This window comes from Xiphias gladius, chromosome 18 (assembly GCF_016859285.1).
Source record: "Xiphias gladius isolate SHS-SW01 ecotype Sanya breed wild chromosome 18, ASM1685928v1, whole genome shotgun sequence".
In the NCBI taxonomy this organism is placed as follows: Eukaryota; Metazoa; Chordata; class Actinopteri; order Istiophoriformes; family Xiphiidae; genus Xiphias; species Xiphias gladius.
The window spans coordinates 28,177,978-28,196,311 of record NC_053417.1 but is presented as its reverse complement, the minus strand read 5'-3'; the positions used below and the strand labels follow the sequence as shown (position 1 = coordinate 28,196,311).

General features: G+C 44.3%; 2 protein-coding genes across 4 annotated transcripts; both read left to right on the top strand.

Moving 5' to 3' along the window:
• The first annotated feature begins 137 nt into the window (after window positions 1-137).
• si:dkey-150i13.2 (mitochondrial carnitine/acylcarnitine carrier protein) lies at window positions 138-7,373 on the top strand. Its single transcript, XM_040153739.1, has 9 exons — window positions 138-372; window positions 2,289-2,381; window positions 2,915-3,042; window positions 4,443-4,533; window positions 5,522-5,639; window positions 5,834-5,906; window positions 6,015-6,124; window positions 6,472-6,593; window positions 6,734-7,373. The coding sequence occupies exons 1-9, from the start codon at window positions 271-273 to the stop codon at window positions 6,794-6,796; spliced, it is 900 nt and encodes a 299-aa protein (XP_040009673.1). The 5' UTR covers window positions 138-270; the 3' UTR covers window positions 6,797-7,373.
• Window positions 7,374-9,613: 2,240 nt separating this feature from the next.
• taz (tafazzin) lies at window positions 9,614-17,094 on the top strand. 3 transcript variants are annotated; one of them, XM_040152973.1, is made up of 11 exons: window positions 9,614-9,871; window positions 11,457-11,603; window positions 11,769-11,897; window positions 11,978-12,023; window positions 12,132-12,217; window positions 12,297-12,377; window positions 12,514-12,555; window positions 12,819-12,881; window positions 13,895-13,947; window positions 14,053-14,130; window positions 14,877-17,094. In XM_040152973.1, the coding sequence occupies exons 2-11, from the start codon at window positions 11,495-11,497 to the stop codon at window positions 14,976-14,978; spliced, it is 789 nt and encodes a 262-aa protein (XP_040008907.1). In that variant the 5' UTR covers window positions 9,614-9,871; window positions 11,457-11,494; the 3' UTR covers window positions 14,979-17,094. The 3 variants fall into 3 exon arrangements, with proteins under 3 accessions (XP_040008907.1, XP_040008908.1, XP_040008909.1); XM_040152974.1 differs by lacking the exon at window positions 12,514-12,555; XM_040152975.1 differs by lacking the exons at window positions 12,297-12,377; window positions 12,514-12,555.
• Window positions 17,095-18,334: the final 1,240 nt, after the last annotated feature.

The window sequence follows — 18,334 nt, the reverse complement described above, 5'->3', positions numbered from 1 at the left end:
TTTTACAGTGTAATTGGGAGTGAGAGTCTTAGTAGTAACTGTCTGGCTGGACAGCGGCTCTCAGCCCCCCCCCTCTGAAGGCAAAGTCCAGATCCGTCCCTGTACGTGGCAGACAGACAGACAGACAGATAATGCCCCCCACACCCACACACACACACCCACACGCACACGCGCGCACGCGGTGAGACAGCGGCCGTCGTGTGCCGCCTGTCGGGGCGGTGCGAAGCGGTCTGCGGCCCGGGCAGTCTGCGCTGGCCATGCGGGGAGAGGATGGGGGAAGCGCCAAGAGTTTCTCCGCTCAAGAACTTCGTGGCTGGGGGAGTCGGCGGAGCCTGCCTGCTGCTGGCCGGACACCCGCTGGACACCATCAAGGTGACTGACTGCGGGTCAAAGTGCGGTTTACATGGGCTGCAAGCGACCCGCTCTTTGAAAGAAGTTCGATTATACCTTGGAGGGTATCACTAAATACATCTGTGTGTGTGTGTGTGTGGCAGTTCTGTAGATTTTATTGTGGATTTTCTCCGGTTCCCAGGGGGGAAAAGTCAGTGATCAGATGTAGGTGCTGTGGGGATTATTGATAAATCAGCTTAACCTGTCACCGAGGCCGTGTGGCAGGAGAAAGACGGAGACGGAGCGAGGCTTCGGGGTCTGTGTGGGGCACAGTGGGACGAGACTCGGTTATTTGCGAGGGAGAAATGCACACCAGGGCGGTATCCAATCTTTTTTTTTTTTCCATCACGTTTCGTGGAGACATTGTCGGGGAACAATGAACAGGTGCCTGTTGTCATTTCCCAGGGGCCAAGGTGACGCGTTCAGGCGTCTCGTCCGGTCCAAAAGCCTGAAAAATGCCCAGTTTTAATGTCACAAATGGCGAAGAGAAGCATCGAGTCTTCACGTCTGAGAAGCCGTAACCGGCAAAAATGCATAGCTGTTGGCGGAAGGCCCGTTAGTTGACTGACAGACGTAAGAGCAGCCAGTGTCACTTCCCTCCTCACGAGTCCAAACCATCAGGACTTTACGGGCGCAAACGGAGATTCAACAAAACGGTGGACAGGACGGGCCAAATCTGCCGATAGATGCGGGAAACCTCAAGTCATCAAGTGCCCAACTGGATCAGGAGGAGGCCTCCGAGCCATGTCCACGGGTTTTGACTTGTGTCAAATGTGCCAGTGACCCCCGCCGGTTATTTTTTTTTTCTCGATTAATCGACGCGTTGTTTCGGCCACAGAATGTCACGAAATTGCGATTAATACCTGTCCCCGGAATGAGGTCCTCAAGTAGCTGCTCACACCCCGAAGATGTTCAGTATGCAGCCGTGTAAAACGGAGAAAAGCTGCAAACTGTCAAGACGGAACCGGTAAATCTAGAGGGTTTCTGCTAGAAAAATGATTGAAATGACTAATTATCACATCAGATTCATCTCCTGAGAAAAGCATTGAATCCTCACATTTGAAATAAATGCTGGAGCCAGAGAACGTTTGACATTTGTGTTTTATTAAGTCTGGTGCTTGTGCTTTTTTTTTTTTTTGACAAGGTTTAGAGTTGGGGGGGTCTTATCGAGACAGCTTTCTATTCATAGCTGAACTTTCCACATCATCCTCGTAGACTGGCCGTGGTCCGGACTGGCAGGGGAGAGTGAGCGTTCCTTCCTCACGGGCCTCCGCCCTCCATCGGCGCTTCTACTCGCCCTGCCAGCAGAGCGGCTCTGGGCACTGTCGGTTCCATCTGGTGACATCCATGGTCCCCAGAGGATGAAGCCTAATGAAAACATTTTTAACTTGGACACAATAATTAGGATCTTTTCTTTAGCCTTTTTTTGGGGGGAAAAAAGATATATAACCGTAAAATAAATCATTTTTGACCATTTAATTTTAACTGCATTCACTTAGAAAGTAGTTCCTCCACCGTGTGTAACCTGCCTTAGTCTGACCCTGCTTCATATGTCAATACATCAGTGTTTCAGCTTACACGCTACACAACGACCCTCTGCCAAGCTACCGATTGTGCATTTAATGTCTGAATAATCCAACTGAATGCCAAAATGTGAGCGGGTTGTATCTGATTCTCACAGTAACTGTCAGAGACGCACATGTCCGCAACCACCCTGTTTGTTTATCAGTGATCCCAAGCAGCAGACATTGATGGGTGTTTCCCTTATCTCCTAGCACTTTCTCAACAATCCTCCCTTCCAAAATGCATGGTCAGGGGTGTGTGTGTGTGTGTGTGTGTGTGTGTGTGTGTGTGTGTGTCTGTGTGACTCAGCCTTCTGATTAAACTCTGTCCGACAGGTGAGGCTACAGACGCAGCCCAAAGCCTCCTGCACTCAGTACGTCCTCTACACGGGAACGTATGACTGCTTTCGCAAGACCGTATCCAAAGAGGTGAACACACACAATTTCCGATCACACTTAGCAAGAATTTTAAACAAGTTTTTCCAGGAAATCTGCAAAAGAAATTGCAAATTAATGTGCATTTCAATCCACTATTGTTATGTTAATGCTAAGAGTTGGCTCATCAAGATAAACAGTTGAGGGAGCCGATTCTCCGCTCGCTGGCGTTACACCACTGCAGAAACGAAAAGACACAAAGAGATGGAGTCATTAATGGAGAGACAGTCAAAGCTCAAACGATGGAGAGCCACGTGGGAAAATGATGGAAACATGATATTTCGACTGTTACTCCAAAATTCTGACATTTCCACTCAGGTGGGGTTTTTTATGCGCGAATTGAAAAAGTGCATAAAAAATGTTGGACGGAAACACACTCACATAGAATAAAAATAACTGTAACTCATGAAGAAAACTGGTAAAGATTGTCCTGCCGTATGTTTTACTTTTACTCATTAAAATAAATTCTATCTGTGTGTGTGTGTGTGTGTGTGTGTGTGTGTGTGTGTGTGTGTGTGTGTGTCCAGGGCATCCTTGGCCTCTATAAAGGAATGGGGGCTCCCCTGGCGGGCGTGGCTCCCATGATGGCCATCAGTTTCTTTGGCTTCGGTCTGGGGAAACAGCTCCAGCAGACAGATCCTGGCAAACCCCTAACGTTAGTAAAACCACGCACACACACACACACACACACACACACACACACACACACACACACACACACACACACACACACAAAGAGTTGTCTGTCTGAGAGTTTCTCTGCAGTGTGTATGGTATACCTGGAATATGAGCTCTATATATATCCATTTCTCTCTTTCTCTCCCCTCTGCTATCATTCGCTCATGTGAGGCAACACACCCCCTCTACACCCCCTTCCTCGTGTTACCCTGCCCCCTCCCGCCAGCCCCGTTGTCACCTCTCTATCTATATATGTACAGTATGTAGCAAGGTCACACGTGCTGGAGACCACTGGTCGCTTCTCTCTCTAGCTTTAGTCCTGGTGTTTCTCAAAACCCCATTCCCTGTGAACTCCCTGGTACTTGCCCCCCACCCCCCACCCCCACTCCCTGGCGACGCTCCATGTACATTTGTTTTCTGTTATGTTTTACTGGAGAGAGTAGGCATGTTGAAAGTCGTTCTTACATCAGCTGTTCACTCCTTCCACCCCCTGCTTTTGAGCAAGACCTAAAGTTTGTGCTGTGGTTAAATTGGCCGGAAGTCATCGGTAGGTCAGCTGCCTCTCTGAAGAATACCGCTGTTTAAGTCATTCGTATTGTGCTTTATCCCTGCAAGGTGCCATTGCTCTGTTATAACTGTACTGCATATGTTTTGTTTGTACTCCATACCATGTGATGTCCTGCGTTAGTAAAGAAAGAAGAAACATAAGCGTGTTGTAGGATATCGGAATGATTTTATCGAATGTAAAACGGTACGTTCAATAAGGCATCTTTTAAAGGGGCTGCGTGTAAGTTTTCTCTGCCGCCGAATGTGGTTTCATGCCGGTAGCTGGTGGTGGGGATGGTCGCCTGCCAAGAGCTTCAGCCATCGTTGAGTTTAGAAGACAAGAGGTTAGAATACGTCCTCTGGGCAGCGCTACTTCGTTATCCTCTCGTGTTGGACTGAGGACAGACTGAACGCTGCAGTTACTCATTGTCGGAAAGTGACGAGAAGGGCCGGTCGGGCCGGGGCTAGCAGGTTAGCATGCTAACCTCAGTAGAAGAAAAGAAGAGACAGAAATAGAAGCGAAACAAGAGTTAATATTGGCGTTTGCGTTCCACCTGTGGAGTTAGCTATTGATGCTGAACTCGCAGCATTTCTTCTAGACTGGTGAGCTAACGGCTGTTAATGCTAACTTCGGCTATGTACCGATACCAAAAACGTGCACATAGCACCTTTAAAGCTGCTCTAATCAATATTTTTATCTGGAAAGTGGATCAGATGATTGTACAATGTAAAACGGCTCACTTAGTGATGAACCCGCACGGATTTATCACCAGACTCTGTATTTCCCCTCAGATCTCTGAAAGTGATTCTATTTTATTCTCTTCTCCTCAGACACACTCAGATATTCTTGTCTGGCTGTCTGGCAGGAGTCTTCACTACAGTGATTGTGGCTCCAGGAGAGAGGATCAAATGCTTACTGCAGGTAAGATGTTTGTGTGGGCGTGTGGATTAGGGTCTGGGGGGATCAGGCGTGTACGCGTGCATGTGCGACTGATTATTTCAGGTTAGGAGGTCAATGGGTTGTTTTTTTTTCCGCACAGAGTGGTTGTTTATTCATTTAGTTAAAAAAACTGGTTGATTCCAACTTAGATCTTTGTCACAAATGGTATTGTAAGGCCTCGCTATGTCAGTTGTGGAAACGTTTAACATCAGTAGTTCAGCGTGAACAACCATGACACCAGCTCACAGAATAGACTGGCGTTAAAACTTCCTCATACAAACTCTGAACTGGGAAAGACTGGTTTCCAGTACCATGCACCTCACAACTGGAATGAACTGCAACACAAATTTAATCGTACTTGTGACTGTTAGCGTGTCTGAGCGTGTGATGACATCTTTGTGTGACTGAATTTGCTCTCATTTCTCTCTTGTTAACAAGATTTTGATTTCAGTGAGACTTAAAGCCGCTGCAGCTACGTAATTTACGCTAAGAGTTCATCAAGTGACGATGTGAAAACAATTTGACAATGTGAAAGGAGTCTCTGGTAACGATGAACCTACAGAGAAGATCCGCTCTGTAAATTTACTGCTCTGGGTCACTCTCAGCGCTCTCTTAGCGTCGTTTTCGCCTACAACAGCATCTGTTTACAGGGAAACAGCTGTAAAAAGCCACTGTCCACTACCTGCTCAGCAGCAAACAGCAGACGGACTCAGTCAGGGACCAGCTGGTGAACATAGTAGAGCGTTTAGCAGCTGAAGAGCAAGATGTTTCCCTCAGGCGCTGGTGGAGACCAAAATCAGAGCTAAGAGAGAGGAAGTACTAGACTTAGATTCCTCAGTTGGCTCATCATATCAACTTAAAAGATAATGACAAGCTAATGTTTCTTGTTTCTGTTGCCCCACAAGTGACCAAAACTCCGTTACTGCAGATTTAATGTTAAGTAAAAGGACTGAAATGTGTGTTTTTCCAGGTGCAGGCTAGCAGCGGCAAGTCGAAGTATGCAGGTCCACTTGACTGTGCGGTCAGGCTCTATAAGGAGCAGGGGATACGCAGTGTCTACAAAGGGACTGTGCTTACTCTCATCAGAGGTACACTAAACTGTGGCTTGGTGTGTGTGTGCATGAGTGTGTATAAAAGCCACGATATCTGAAAGCATTGTGTAACCTCCAACAGAGGAGGTAAGCAGAAAACTTTGTTCATAGGTGTGATTTTTGAATCCAAAGGGCAGCGTGGATTTACAGCCTCGCATGTTTGCTCTTCCCTTCCTCCTTCTGTCTCTTAGATGTGCCTTCTAATGGTCTGTACTTCCTAACATATGAATATCTCAAAAACTTCCTGACACCTGAGGGTCAAAGGTGAGTAACCATGGTTACAGTGAAGATGTTTATAAAGTGGGAAGAGCTTTTAGATCCCGTAAACCTCACCTCGATTTTATGTGCGTCTGTGGGTCTTTATGTGTTCAGTGTTTCTCAGCTCAGCACTCCCAACATCCTCCTGGCCGGTGGTGTAGCAGGGATATTGAACTGGATGATCGCTCTTCCTCCAGATGTCCTCAAATCCAACTTCCAGACAGGTTAGAGCCGGAGTCGAAGTAAAGCTGCATGCTGTGCTCTGCATGTAGAGCCACTGCCTTAGTTCATGTATTATGTTGGAGGTTTGTTGATTATTATGGTATATGACATCAACCACACCATGTACAGCATTCATTACTCTAAAGAACAGTTCAATAATATAATATCATATCATAATATACAATATTCAAGTGTAAAATCATTTGAAAGCTTAATCCACCCCTGTGAAGGAGTTGGCAGAACGGTGGATCTCCAATGGATGTCGATGCACTTCCTCGCTCCCACCAGTGTGAGACCAGTATAATATAATATAATATATGTGTGTGTGTGTGCGTGTGTGTGTGTGTAGCTGCGGATGGGAAATACAGAGGCCTGGTGGACGTCCTGAGAACGCTGCTTCGAGAAGAAGGACCTAAAGCCCTCTATAAAGGATTTAACGCTGTCTTTTTGCGAGCCTTCCCCGCCAACGCGGTAATACAGACCTCTTACATTCCTCTCACATTATACTCTAACTCTACTCCTGCACTGATGACTACAGGCCTACGCCATCACCTGCCTATTATTTAGTCCCTGAAATACCTCATTCCTCTCTCTCTCTCTCTCTCTCTCAGGCCTGTTTTTTGGGTTTTGAGGTGGCACTAAAGGGATTAAACATGCTCGCACCCGGTTGGTGAAACAAGCCAGTTGGTTAGGAGGAGTCCGCGACTGGCCGCCAGTCCGGACCAGCCTCTCCCTGAGACGAAGCTCTCGCCTGAATTACAGCTATTTCTTTGTACCTCAAACTGTGTTTCCTGTCTCTGGAGTCACATTTCAGGACGGTGAAATGTAAGGAATTTTTGTATTCTTAAATGTATTTTTGCATTTAATTTTACAAATTAATTATTTTTGATTGTCATCCTTTTCAACCGTGATTTTATACTCACTTTTTGTGGGCGATAGTATAATGTATACACACATTTATGAATGTATGATTTTGAGATATAGTGTTCTTGTTAATATTGTTGGGAGGGTTCTCAGCCTTTTCTGACTTTTTAAATGTACAAATTATGATGTTTGTAAAATGTCAGATAATAAATTTAGTCCCATTTAGTTTAATATGGATTTCAGTATTTTTTTAAACTACAAACTCTGCCAAAAGTCAGTATGAATCGATCCAGGGCTGAATGGGTTGGTTTGGCCTGTGTCAAGGCGCGGGGGAGTTCTGTAAGCTTTGTGAATAAAGCGTTTTAATAAAGAGTTTTAAATTTACCAAATAAATAGCATGTGTGTCCGCTTTTTACCCCGTGGCTGGATTACCACCCAGGCAAAGTGGGCAACTGCCCTTGGAGCCCCAGGTTGTCTGTGTTGCAGTTACTGTGTGGTGATTTTTAATAACACGCACCACTAAAGCACAATAAAAATAAATGTTCAGGATCTTGAGACAGCTCCTGCATTGCATCAAATCTTGAGGCCCTGTCTAGCAGAGGTATTTTATTATTAGTATTTTATTATTATTATTAGAATTATTATTATGATATATTATTACTATTATATGCTGCATGTTCTTAAACTAATTTGTGTTTAATCTAATAATCAGAAACTTACAGCAAACCTAGCGATGGGTAATTCAGTCTAGGAATACTGGTTGGTTTCTGGGATTCGGGACCAAACTGTTATGCCGGGGCTTTTGAGGACTTGATAGGGCATCACAGCTCATTTTTGCCCCCTGGTGGGCCAAACCGGCCGTGAAGTACCCGTGCAATACTGTCCTACTTCAACACTAACCATAAATCCAGGCAGCAGATGCGGAGGCAACGGGAGCAGAGAGAGAGATCTTCACTGGTCTCAACATTTAGGTTGAGATTGCTGAGTGCAAATCTACAGTCGTGCAGAAAACGAAAAAGGAAGCGGCAGGGTTTCTATATACCGGATACCAGGCCATTGTCAATGAAAGGAAGGAAAAGCAGCCTAATCATGATCACAACGATCCTTGTTTGTGCACATAGCCGACATCAGGCCCATAATCAGTGGAGCATTTGGAAAACCGGAAGCAGTTAAACATGTCCTCCGGTCCAGTGGTTCCCAGCGTTCCAGTGCCTGCTGTACCTCCACAGCCCCGCCACACAAGCTCAAGTAGCCCTTTATCGCTGCCGCCTGTCACATGTGCTTTTAAAGAGATTTTAACCTGGGGGATGGTCAACACCACTCATGAATCCACTTTGGCGACCCTGGAACTGGTGACATGTTTGTGTGGCCTCCTCTTCTTTTTAGTTGATGTGATCAACTTTCCATTCACACTACTACCACACAGGATGGCAGCAGATGCACGTTTCAACCATTTATCCATCACTTTGATCTATTTTAACTATTTCCTTTCTGCCTTCTGGCTAACTAGTTCCTACCCTCTCAATTGCAGTAAAACTAAGCGGGCGGGTTAGACCGTACTTTTTAGGCCTTCAACCATTAGTTTTGTCTACTAGCGGTTACTCCTGCAAATTATTCTCTCGATCAAACAATTAACGGGTTAGTGTTTAGCGTCAAGTGAAATGAGCCCAACGTGACGTCTTCAAATTGCTGGTTGCAGATTCAGTTTTTGTCCATCAATTCATCAGTTAATTAAAAACGAATTGTTTCGGCTCTAGTCACGACCGACTCCAGCTGGTGAGAGATGTGTCCTGTGCAGTCGTTTAATGATTTCTTACCCTGTTTATGTTTTTGTTTTCCTCTTAAACTCAAAAATGTGACTGTGTTGTTTTTGTCGAATCATAATTTCTGATTATCTAAGCAACTCCTCAATATATCCTACTGCAAAGGTGCCCCCCCTGGGGTGCATATGCTCCCGGCTGGGAATCGCTGCATTAGGCTTTCATTCATAAAAGGGAGGACAAGCAGTCTACTCGTGGCCAGACTAAGCCTCTGTTTGTGCACACGGACGGCAGTCAGCGCACAGGCGGATGCTAAGACACGGATTTCCCTTCTCTAGTAGTCTAAGAAGGTATTTGCAGTAGTGAGGAAGCAGGACAGGCTGACTCGAAAGAGGAAAGACTAACCATCGGTGCCCAGAAAGTACAGGGGGCTGTTCCTCTCATTGATGTAGTCAGCCTAGGTTGACAAAAAAGCAATGCACCGCCCTGTTTAGCAAAAATATGACACGTTTTAAATGCCTTCCTGTTTTTAACATAGGCCTATATGTCATGCTGGTGCCGTTTTCAGAGAGTTTTCGACAAAGGTGCGAAAAAGGTTTGTTTTGGAGAAGGTCCGTTTCTTTTCATGTCTGTCAAGTTTTCTCAGTTTCCCAAATAAAATGAAATCCTGGCGGTAAATCAGTTTTTTTACTGAATATATCCTGTGCACTTGTTTTCTTTATTATTGATACGGCGTTCATCGCTTGTTGACCACAATTTATTCCAGGCGAATTCTCCACAAAGGGAAACTCATGCACAGGAGCAGGAGGTCAAAGCATGACCTCTCAGAGGCGCCTCACCTTTGGCCTACTTCACAGCCTCCATTACCCATAATTCCACATTGGCCGACACGGAGCTGGTTTGTGGACAAAACATGGAGTCTGTTGTCGTCGTTTGTGAGAACTTGACGCGGGAGAATCAAACGAAAAGCCAAAGGTCGGTCGCCGCACACAAAATGTCGGGAAAAGTGTGACGTTAGGGGACACGTTACCCGAAGACTGCAGTACCCACAATTCAGCGCGAGGCCTCGAGGTTTCCGGTGTCGGTGACCGTCAGACTGTCAGCAGGAGAAAGGTGAAAGTTGAGGTAAATGTTTGAGGGTGCGATGTTTTCTTCGGTTCCCCGAGTTACTGAGCTGTGTGAATATAAGGCGCAAGGCCTCCTGGGACCCCGCGCCACCTTACGTGGACGCTACAGGATGCGACAGGCCGTTTTGTTTTCGCTAATCTGACGCGACTGCAGAGAGTAGAAGGAAAAAGTGTTGAATGATTGTGTCGCTGTGCATCGTTGAAGCTAAAAACGCCTGCTCAGCCTTTGATACGCCGGTTTACGACTTGATTTCTTTTTTTCCTTGACAGCTCCATTGTATACGCAGGCTAACGGCAGCTAGCTGCCGTACACGACCCTGGGCATTTGGACCCGAGACTCGTTCGGTGTTCAGGTTTACCGAGGCGCCGTGTGACAGCTGGACTGGCGCTTGCTGTGTCGTGTCTAATCTGAGCTTCGCAAACCCGGTCAAAGCTATTTCTGTTTTATTTTAAGCAAAAAAATGCTAATATTTACTTGCTCCAGCCTGTCAGATGTGAACGTTTGCTGGTTTTCTATGATGAAAAACAGATTGTCTTTGGGGTTTTGGACCGGACAAAACAAGACATTTGAATAGGTCATTTTGCGATGCAGGAATTTGCAGTGGACGTTTTTTTTTAACTATTTTCCTTCATTTTACAGACCAGATTATAACTCAAGAAAACAATCTGCAGATTAACTGATTAAAAAAAACAAACTCTTAGTTGCATTTGATGCCGGACACAGGTCCAGGGGCCCGAGGAGCCAGGGGGCCCTTGAACCGGGTCCTCCTGATAACGTGACTGATAATATTTCTTGTTGGAAAGTCCATTGGAACTTTCCAACAAGAAAAAGGCCCAAAACAAGCGAACAACTAAAACAATCACAAAAAGATGTAAAGTGACATTAAATGAGTGTGTCTTGATGAAAAATTACTAAAAATAGGCACAAAAAATCGAATAAAAAGAGTCACTACGAGTAAAAAGCAAAACATCTACAGAGAAGGTAAAGAAACTCTAGACAAACAGCACCTGCTGCAAATGACCACTGAGACACAAAATAAGTAAAAAAAAAAAAAAGCCACAAAATGAGTAAAAGTAAATGCAAAACGAACACAGATACAAAATGACTTGTGTCTCTTTCAGTCTGAGGGTCTTGCTCGTGTAGCAGGGGTGGCGGGGCCTTTTACATGTCTGGGCACAGACATATGCAACGTCCACGGTTGCAGCCCTGTTGGGTACCTAGGTTGACGACCTGCCATTCACTTGCGTAGAGTGCGTAGCAAACCTCGCAGGGCAGTGAGGTCCAGTTTAGCACAGAGCTGCGCTTTAAACCACTAAAAAGTTCTGCTTTAGCTAAGCCAGACAGATACTAAGTGACAGCGCAACAGCCCCAGTTTGTAACCCAGGCTCTCTGTTGGTCAAGATAACCCTGCAGACATCATCGGGGTCATTATGATATCCTCTAGAAAGCTCTGCCCAGAGCCGCATAAGGGATGAGCCTGCTTATAATTCTCCCGATGACGAGTAAACAAAAAAGCCCAAAACCTTCCAGCCTGTGTTAAGTTGTCTCCTGGCTGTGTGTCGTTCTGTCCGGGTTGTGTCAGGTTAATGTGTGTGGATGTAGTGTCTGTGGAGAGCTGTGATGCCCCTGGAGGTCAGATGGCCGTTCCCACAGTGCCCTGCTTTGGCATGGAGGATCTCCAGCTCACTGATCATGGGCATGGTGGGCTCCTATTCCTACTTCTGGACCAGTAAGTTGGAATATATTTGTACCTGCACACATATAGCAACACGTTACCAATACACCACGTATCTACAAGAATATTCTTACTATCTGAGACAGGTTTCCAGCCTTTTTCTCAGCTCACTGCTTCCTTTTTTTTTTCCCATTCTCCCTCCCCACTCTCCATCTACAGAGTACATGAACTGTTTGACGGTCCACAACCACGAGGTGTTGTTGAACCTGATTGACCAGAGACCCTCTGACACACCCCTCATCACTCTGTGCAATCACCAGTCCTGTATGGATGACCCACACATCTGGGGTAAGGACAGACGCACAATCTGACGACACACAATCCTTTCAGATGGAAACATCGGAAATAATCACGTCTGTTTGCGACAGGTGTGCTCAGGCTCAGACAGCTGTGGAAGTTCAACAAGATGCGGTGGTGAGATTTATCATCTCCACACTGAATTCACTCATTTGTTAAAAAACGGTTTGATTTTTGGTTTGATATTTTTGGTTAATGAATGATTACCTACCTGTGACCGGACAGGACCCCAACGGCATCTGACATCTGCTTCACAAGAGAGATGCACTCCAGATTCTTCAGCCGTGGAAAGTGTGTCCCCGTCTGCAGAGGTGAGTGTCGCACAGCTGTTCACGTTACCCCCCCGCACTGTCGGTTGAATGAACCATTTACGCTGTGTGTCTTCTGTAGGCGATGGTGTTTACCAGAAGGGTATGGATTTTATTCTGGAGAAACTGAACAGAGGAGAATGGGTGCACATTTTTCCGGAGGGTATGTTCGCCTTCCTGCTCGCAGCGTCACTCTGTTTATCATCTCGTCCTCTTTTTCTGTGGCCTGCGTTGCTTTTTGATTTAGTTTTTACTATAGTGGAAATAAGCACTTTCTGTTTGGTTCCTCCTTTTAACAGGCAAAGTCAACATGACTGAAGAATTCATACGATTAAAATGGGGTGAGCACAGTGCATCTCTAAGAATGTTTGCGCCTCTGTAATGACAGCGTTCAGTATAATTCTGCACAAGTTCAGCACGTACAATATGAATGCAGTAGGTCGCGTGTGAAAGATGAAGGTAGAGGAAGTCTTGCCCATATGACCCTGCATATTGACTTTAAGGCTGTGCTGACTGGTGTCTGCCTGCGTGTCAGTTGTCGGTGTTGAAGTGATTCTGTGTCAGATGCTCAGTGCGGGAAAAGTTTTTTTGGTTTGTGTTTTAGGTGTGGGTCGGCTGATAGCAGAGTGCTCCCTTAATCCCATCATCGTGCCGCTCTGGCACGTGGGTGAGTAACCCCCCGCCAGAGTACACGCCACACATGCCAGCACATTATCCCACACGCGTTCTGCTGCGTCAATAGTTTGTTTTTAAAGACTTCGTAGATGGTGGAACCTCCAGGAAAGATGAGAAAAGTTGCAGTAATAAAACGTATAGAAAATTGACATACCACGTATGTCAGTATTTGTAGATTGAGTGGGATTGTTTTAGGTAACTGCTTGTGGTTTATTTTCATTGCTTCAGGCAGTGCCTGTGGGGCATTGTTCTGCCTGTATATGAGAGATCACAGTAGGGAGATGACAGCAAATGAAGAGGAGAGATAGGTGGGGATTGACATGCAGCAAAGGCTTTGGCCAAATTTGAGACGGAGACACAGCAGTTTATGGTCAAAGTCCTAGGCCAGCAGGTCACCCTGGAATTTAAATAAAAGATAAATACATTTTTTAGCATTGTTTAAGCAAATTTTCACATTATAGTCACTGGGTGACATGTTCCTTCATTACTATGAACACACAGACTGCAGTTTATTTTGACTCAGCCCCACACACACACCGTCCTGCTGCCACAGATACTCACTGGAGCACCAAATGTGAATTAATCCGCCGCAGAAAATAGTCCCCAACAAATGCACTGTTTCTACCTGTTTATTTGGTAAAACGACAGTGACCATCTGTTTTTTTTTTTTAATGAAACTACATATTTGTGAGCTGTTGTTAAAGATTCAAGTCTTCAGTAGGAACCATTGTGTTTGGAGCACAGACGGAGTAGAGAAGTCAGAAAGTGCTGATGGACTAACACATTGTTGGTTTTGGTCTTTTCGTGGGATTTGTTGACAGTAAGAAAAAAGCAGATTATTCCCAGCCTCATCCTTTGAAAACATGGAAGCATACAAACCAAGGCCAAATGGAAAATGAGTAGAGTGAGTAGTCCATCCGGGGGGGTGTAGGTGCTGCGGGAACATTGATTGCTTCATACGAAAACCCAATAACTCTCCTTCTATGTGTTATACTTGTGTCTCAGGTTTGAGTGATGTTCTGCCGAATGTGACGCCTTACATTCCTCGGACTGGCAAGGTTGGAGCACTTACATCTATCTCTAGCCATGTTTTAACGTCTCATGTCTCGTGGCTTTTCGTTACCTGTCAGTGACTCCAGTCGTAACTGGTGGTTTACTTTCAGAAAATCACTGTCCTGGTGGGGAAACCGTTCAGTGTGAAAGACCTCGTTGAATCCCTTCGAGCCGAAAACAAGAGCCAAGTGAGGACAGAATTGATTTTCACATCTACACAATGCACATTTTGTTTATTTTAAATATAATGAAAGCGTAACTATATTTCATGTTACCTTTTAGAATTTAAGATGTTTTGGTAACATGATTTCTGGAGAACAGATTTCTGGCAGTACATCATTCTCATCTGTTTTAAACTGTCTGTCGGACAAAACAATACATTTGACACTTAACAGTGAGCTCTGGGAATTTGTGATTCTCACTTTTTGCTATTTGCTGACATTCTGTGGACGAGTCAATTGATCAAGGAAATAACTGGTAGATTAACTGATAATGAAAATTATTTTTAGCTGCAACGCTACTCGTATGATTCCCCATGGATCCACATTTTCTCTAATGTGATAAAACACAAATGAACTGAAAGTAGGTTAAATCCATTAGTTTGAATATTGCTGTTGTTGACATTAGGCCCGTAACTAACTATTATTTTCATTAATGATTATTCTGGAAATGTCAAAAACAGGAAAAACTGCAGTGTTCAGGGCCCAAGGTGATGTCTCCAAATGGTTGGCGTCTTTGCTTAGCAATTACAAAAATGATTAATCAGCTTTCAAAAGAGTTTTCCAATGAATTTTCCGTTGATCGGCCGATCCACTAATTGACTAATGGTTAGATCTGCAGTTGCCATAACTGGTTTGTCATAGGATGAAATGCCACATGAGCAGAGTGTTAATGTATTTTTGCAACACATTCTTTCTCAAAATTTTCCTTTCAGTTGGAAATGAGGAAGACCTTGACTGATTTCATCCAGGGGGAGTTTCGGAGCCTGAAAGCCCAGGCTGAGGCCCTCCATGGGCAGATCCACACCAAATCCTGAGTCCCAACCGTCCTGCTTTCGTCGGCTGCGCTCCTCACAGCCAACCAGACTGACGATCCTTTACCCTGAAACTGAGGGTAATACCTTAAATACGGGACTGTTTTTACTTGGTTTTTTGGAACCCACTCCCCCCCTTCCCACTGCTGGAGCACCCACACCTCCACACTCTGAATCCACCGAGTCATGACGAAGTAAAGAACGTTTTGCTTCTTAAGCTGTGTTGTGATCACGATCGGCGAAAAACGGGTGTTTTTGTAAATTTTGGTGCAACAGCAGCTCCTTTGTACGTCAGCCATCGTTTAAAAGCAGGCATCGTGTTTTTATACAATTTCGCAAAATACGTGGCAAGGATAGGCTCCAGTCCACTGCCACTCAAAGCAGGATAAACAGTTTAGAAAGTAGATAGATGGATGATTGAGTTACTTGATTTCATACCTATCAGTGCTATGCGACCTATTTATATGCAGCCAGTCACTGAATTGGTCCTGAAGAGTGAAAGATCTTGAATTTTTGTAGCTTCTAGACTGAATTTCTACCGTAGATTGGGCATTGAGCGTCATTAGTGTAACTAGTTTAACTCGTCATTTGAGCTGCTCAGCTGTGTTTTCAGCTGTTATCTTACTGGTAACATCAACCCAGCCCACTGTCTGAGGAAATTACATCAATTTTGGACGATTCCGCGCCTCACGATTTACGCCCAATGCCAACGTTCAGTGCCAAGGCATGAAGCAGTGCAACACCCAGGGTTACTGGTGATGAAAGCATGTGTGCTTTACTAAACTAGCGTTCCAAGAACAGTCATTGAGCAGCTGCTTTGTCAAAAATACAACAGAAGATCAACTGTTGTATCAGTTTACATAATAGTCAAACAAACTCAGTGTTTTATTGAAGAAGAAGAAACCAATAGTCTGTCTCTTTGCATTATGCCATGAGCAGCCGCGATCTGATTTCATGCTGCACACGGCTCCAGACATCAGGGGACATTAAAAGGAGTTGGTTAGCTTGCTGTGGAGTTAGAGGCGTGCAGCTCTTCGTCATTGTGGCTGCTCCATCCGGTTCCAGTACTCCCTGGGATATTTAAAACTATTTCGAAATGACTGTTATCTTGTTTTGTTTTTTTCCAGAGGAATTTTTGATGAACAATCTCAGTCAGGGCTAACCTAAGTGACAAATATATTGCGTTTCCTGTGGCTGCTTCACAGTAAAAGCCACTGTGTGTTTTGCTAGTTTAATGCTTTTAATGTGAAGCAGGAGCAGGTTAGCATTAGCCGTTACTTAATCCAGCTCAGAAATGGCATCTACATTGTATTAGTAGTAGTTGCCATACGCAGTTAATTTACAAAGCAAGAGTTTTGAAAACGTTGGCATTGGATGAAATGCCGAAAAATAAATAAATGAATAAATAAATAGGTTATTGGACGTATTTCAGGGCTTTATAGAATCGATGTTTCGCTGTCTGGTGTTATGGTTAAATTAACCTGTTACCCCATTTTACAACGCTGCTGTTTGTTTAAATACTAAATGTTAGTATGCAGTGTGCTCCTCTGTGCACAGACACAGGGAGTGATATAGATTTATAATTTATATTCTACTCAAGAAATTAATCAGGAAGTCAGCACAATACTGCACAGTTAACTTTTACAGCTGTCACCAGAAGGAGGCATGCAGTGATTGATTGTTAGGATATGACAATGGTAATTTGTACCACTTTATGTTTTGCTTTTATTATGTCCGTGTAGCTTTAAATCAGTCGCCTGCTCACTCGTACTGTCCCTAACACCACCGTGAGCCCTGCTCTCTGTAAATCGCTCTAGTTCATCTCCATTGTACGTTCAAATCAAGTTTGCAAATCATTTATTAGTACGTTACATTGTTTTATCTTTTTTCAGAACTATTAAAATGCAAGATTTTCTGTTGATCCTTTCAACCTCTGAATGCTATCACAGATGTACATAACTTATTTTATCACAGAGATAAATGGCTTTTATGAGGAAGGAAAGACCAGGGCTAAGTGATCTGTTTTTTTTTTTAAACAAATGTATTGCCTTACTATGATTGCCATTCTTTCCTACTGTATGTGAATGCCAATAAAGTATTTGACTTTTCTAAATTTCAATAGATTACCATTTACCTGGTGAAAGTGTTGCTATCCTGTCGGCCCATGTTTACTGGATCTATTGAGACTGAACCTTCACCTCCCAACCCCTCCTCAACTGATCAAAATATGACCGAGCAGCAAATGATGCAAACATGTCGTTGATATTAAAGTGTGTTCAGTCAGAGGTTCTTCAACAAAACAAAAAAGTACATTTATATAAGAAATCTAGATGGTTTTCTTCATTTATATAAAAAAATATATAAATGATATAAATTATGATTTAAAAACAGCAAGGGGGCTGTGGAAACAAGCTGTGAACACGACTTTCACATATCATGACCTTTTAAATTGATATTGTGAACTTGTCGGCAAACAGATTAAAGTTTTCGTTCCACATCAAGCAGCTACGGAGCAACATGATCATTCATCTGGACCCGGTGTTTGTGTCGCCTGATGAATCTAAGTCCACTATTCTGTCTTTTTTTTTAGCTCTGGTTTTGGTCTCCACCAGCTCCTGAGGCTATTTAGCTGCTAAATGCTCCTCTATGTTCACCAGCTGGTCCCTGACTGAGTCTGTCTGCTTTTTGCTGCTGAGCAGGTAGTGGACAGTGGCTTTTTTTTTTTTTTAAACAGCTGTTTCTCTGAAAACATCTGCCCGCCGGCGCTTTGAGAGTGAACCAGCGCAGACAAACAATGAGCCGAGACCCACTGTGAAGCTCAGTGAAGCCGAGGTGGAGCTGCAGGTTCAGCTGATAATTACCACTAGGTTCATCATTACGAGTGACCCCAAAAGTAGACATAGACACAAAACAACTAAAAAGACACAAAATAATTTAAAATAGATGCAAATGTCTAAAAAGACACAAAACAAACATGACTTGACACAAATAGACTACAAAGAGATGCAAAATGACCAGACTCAAAGCGAGTAAAAAGCCATAAAACAAGTAGAAGTAGATGCAAAATGAGCAAAAATAGACACAAAATGAGTAATAATGAATGCAAACAACCACAAAGAGACGCAAAATAAGCATGACACGACGCAAACTGACTACAGAGATGCAAAACAACCAGACCAACCGAGTAAAAATAGACGCACAACGACTACGAAGACAGAAAAGGACTCTTCCAGTCTGGGGCTCTTGCTCTTGTGAAGGAGGGCTGGGGGGCCTTTTACGCGCCTGGGACCCCCCCAGTGTAAGTTGCGCCCCTGCGAGTCTCGGCGCCCGACGTCCATGCTGCAGAGGAAGAGGAGGCA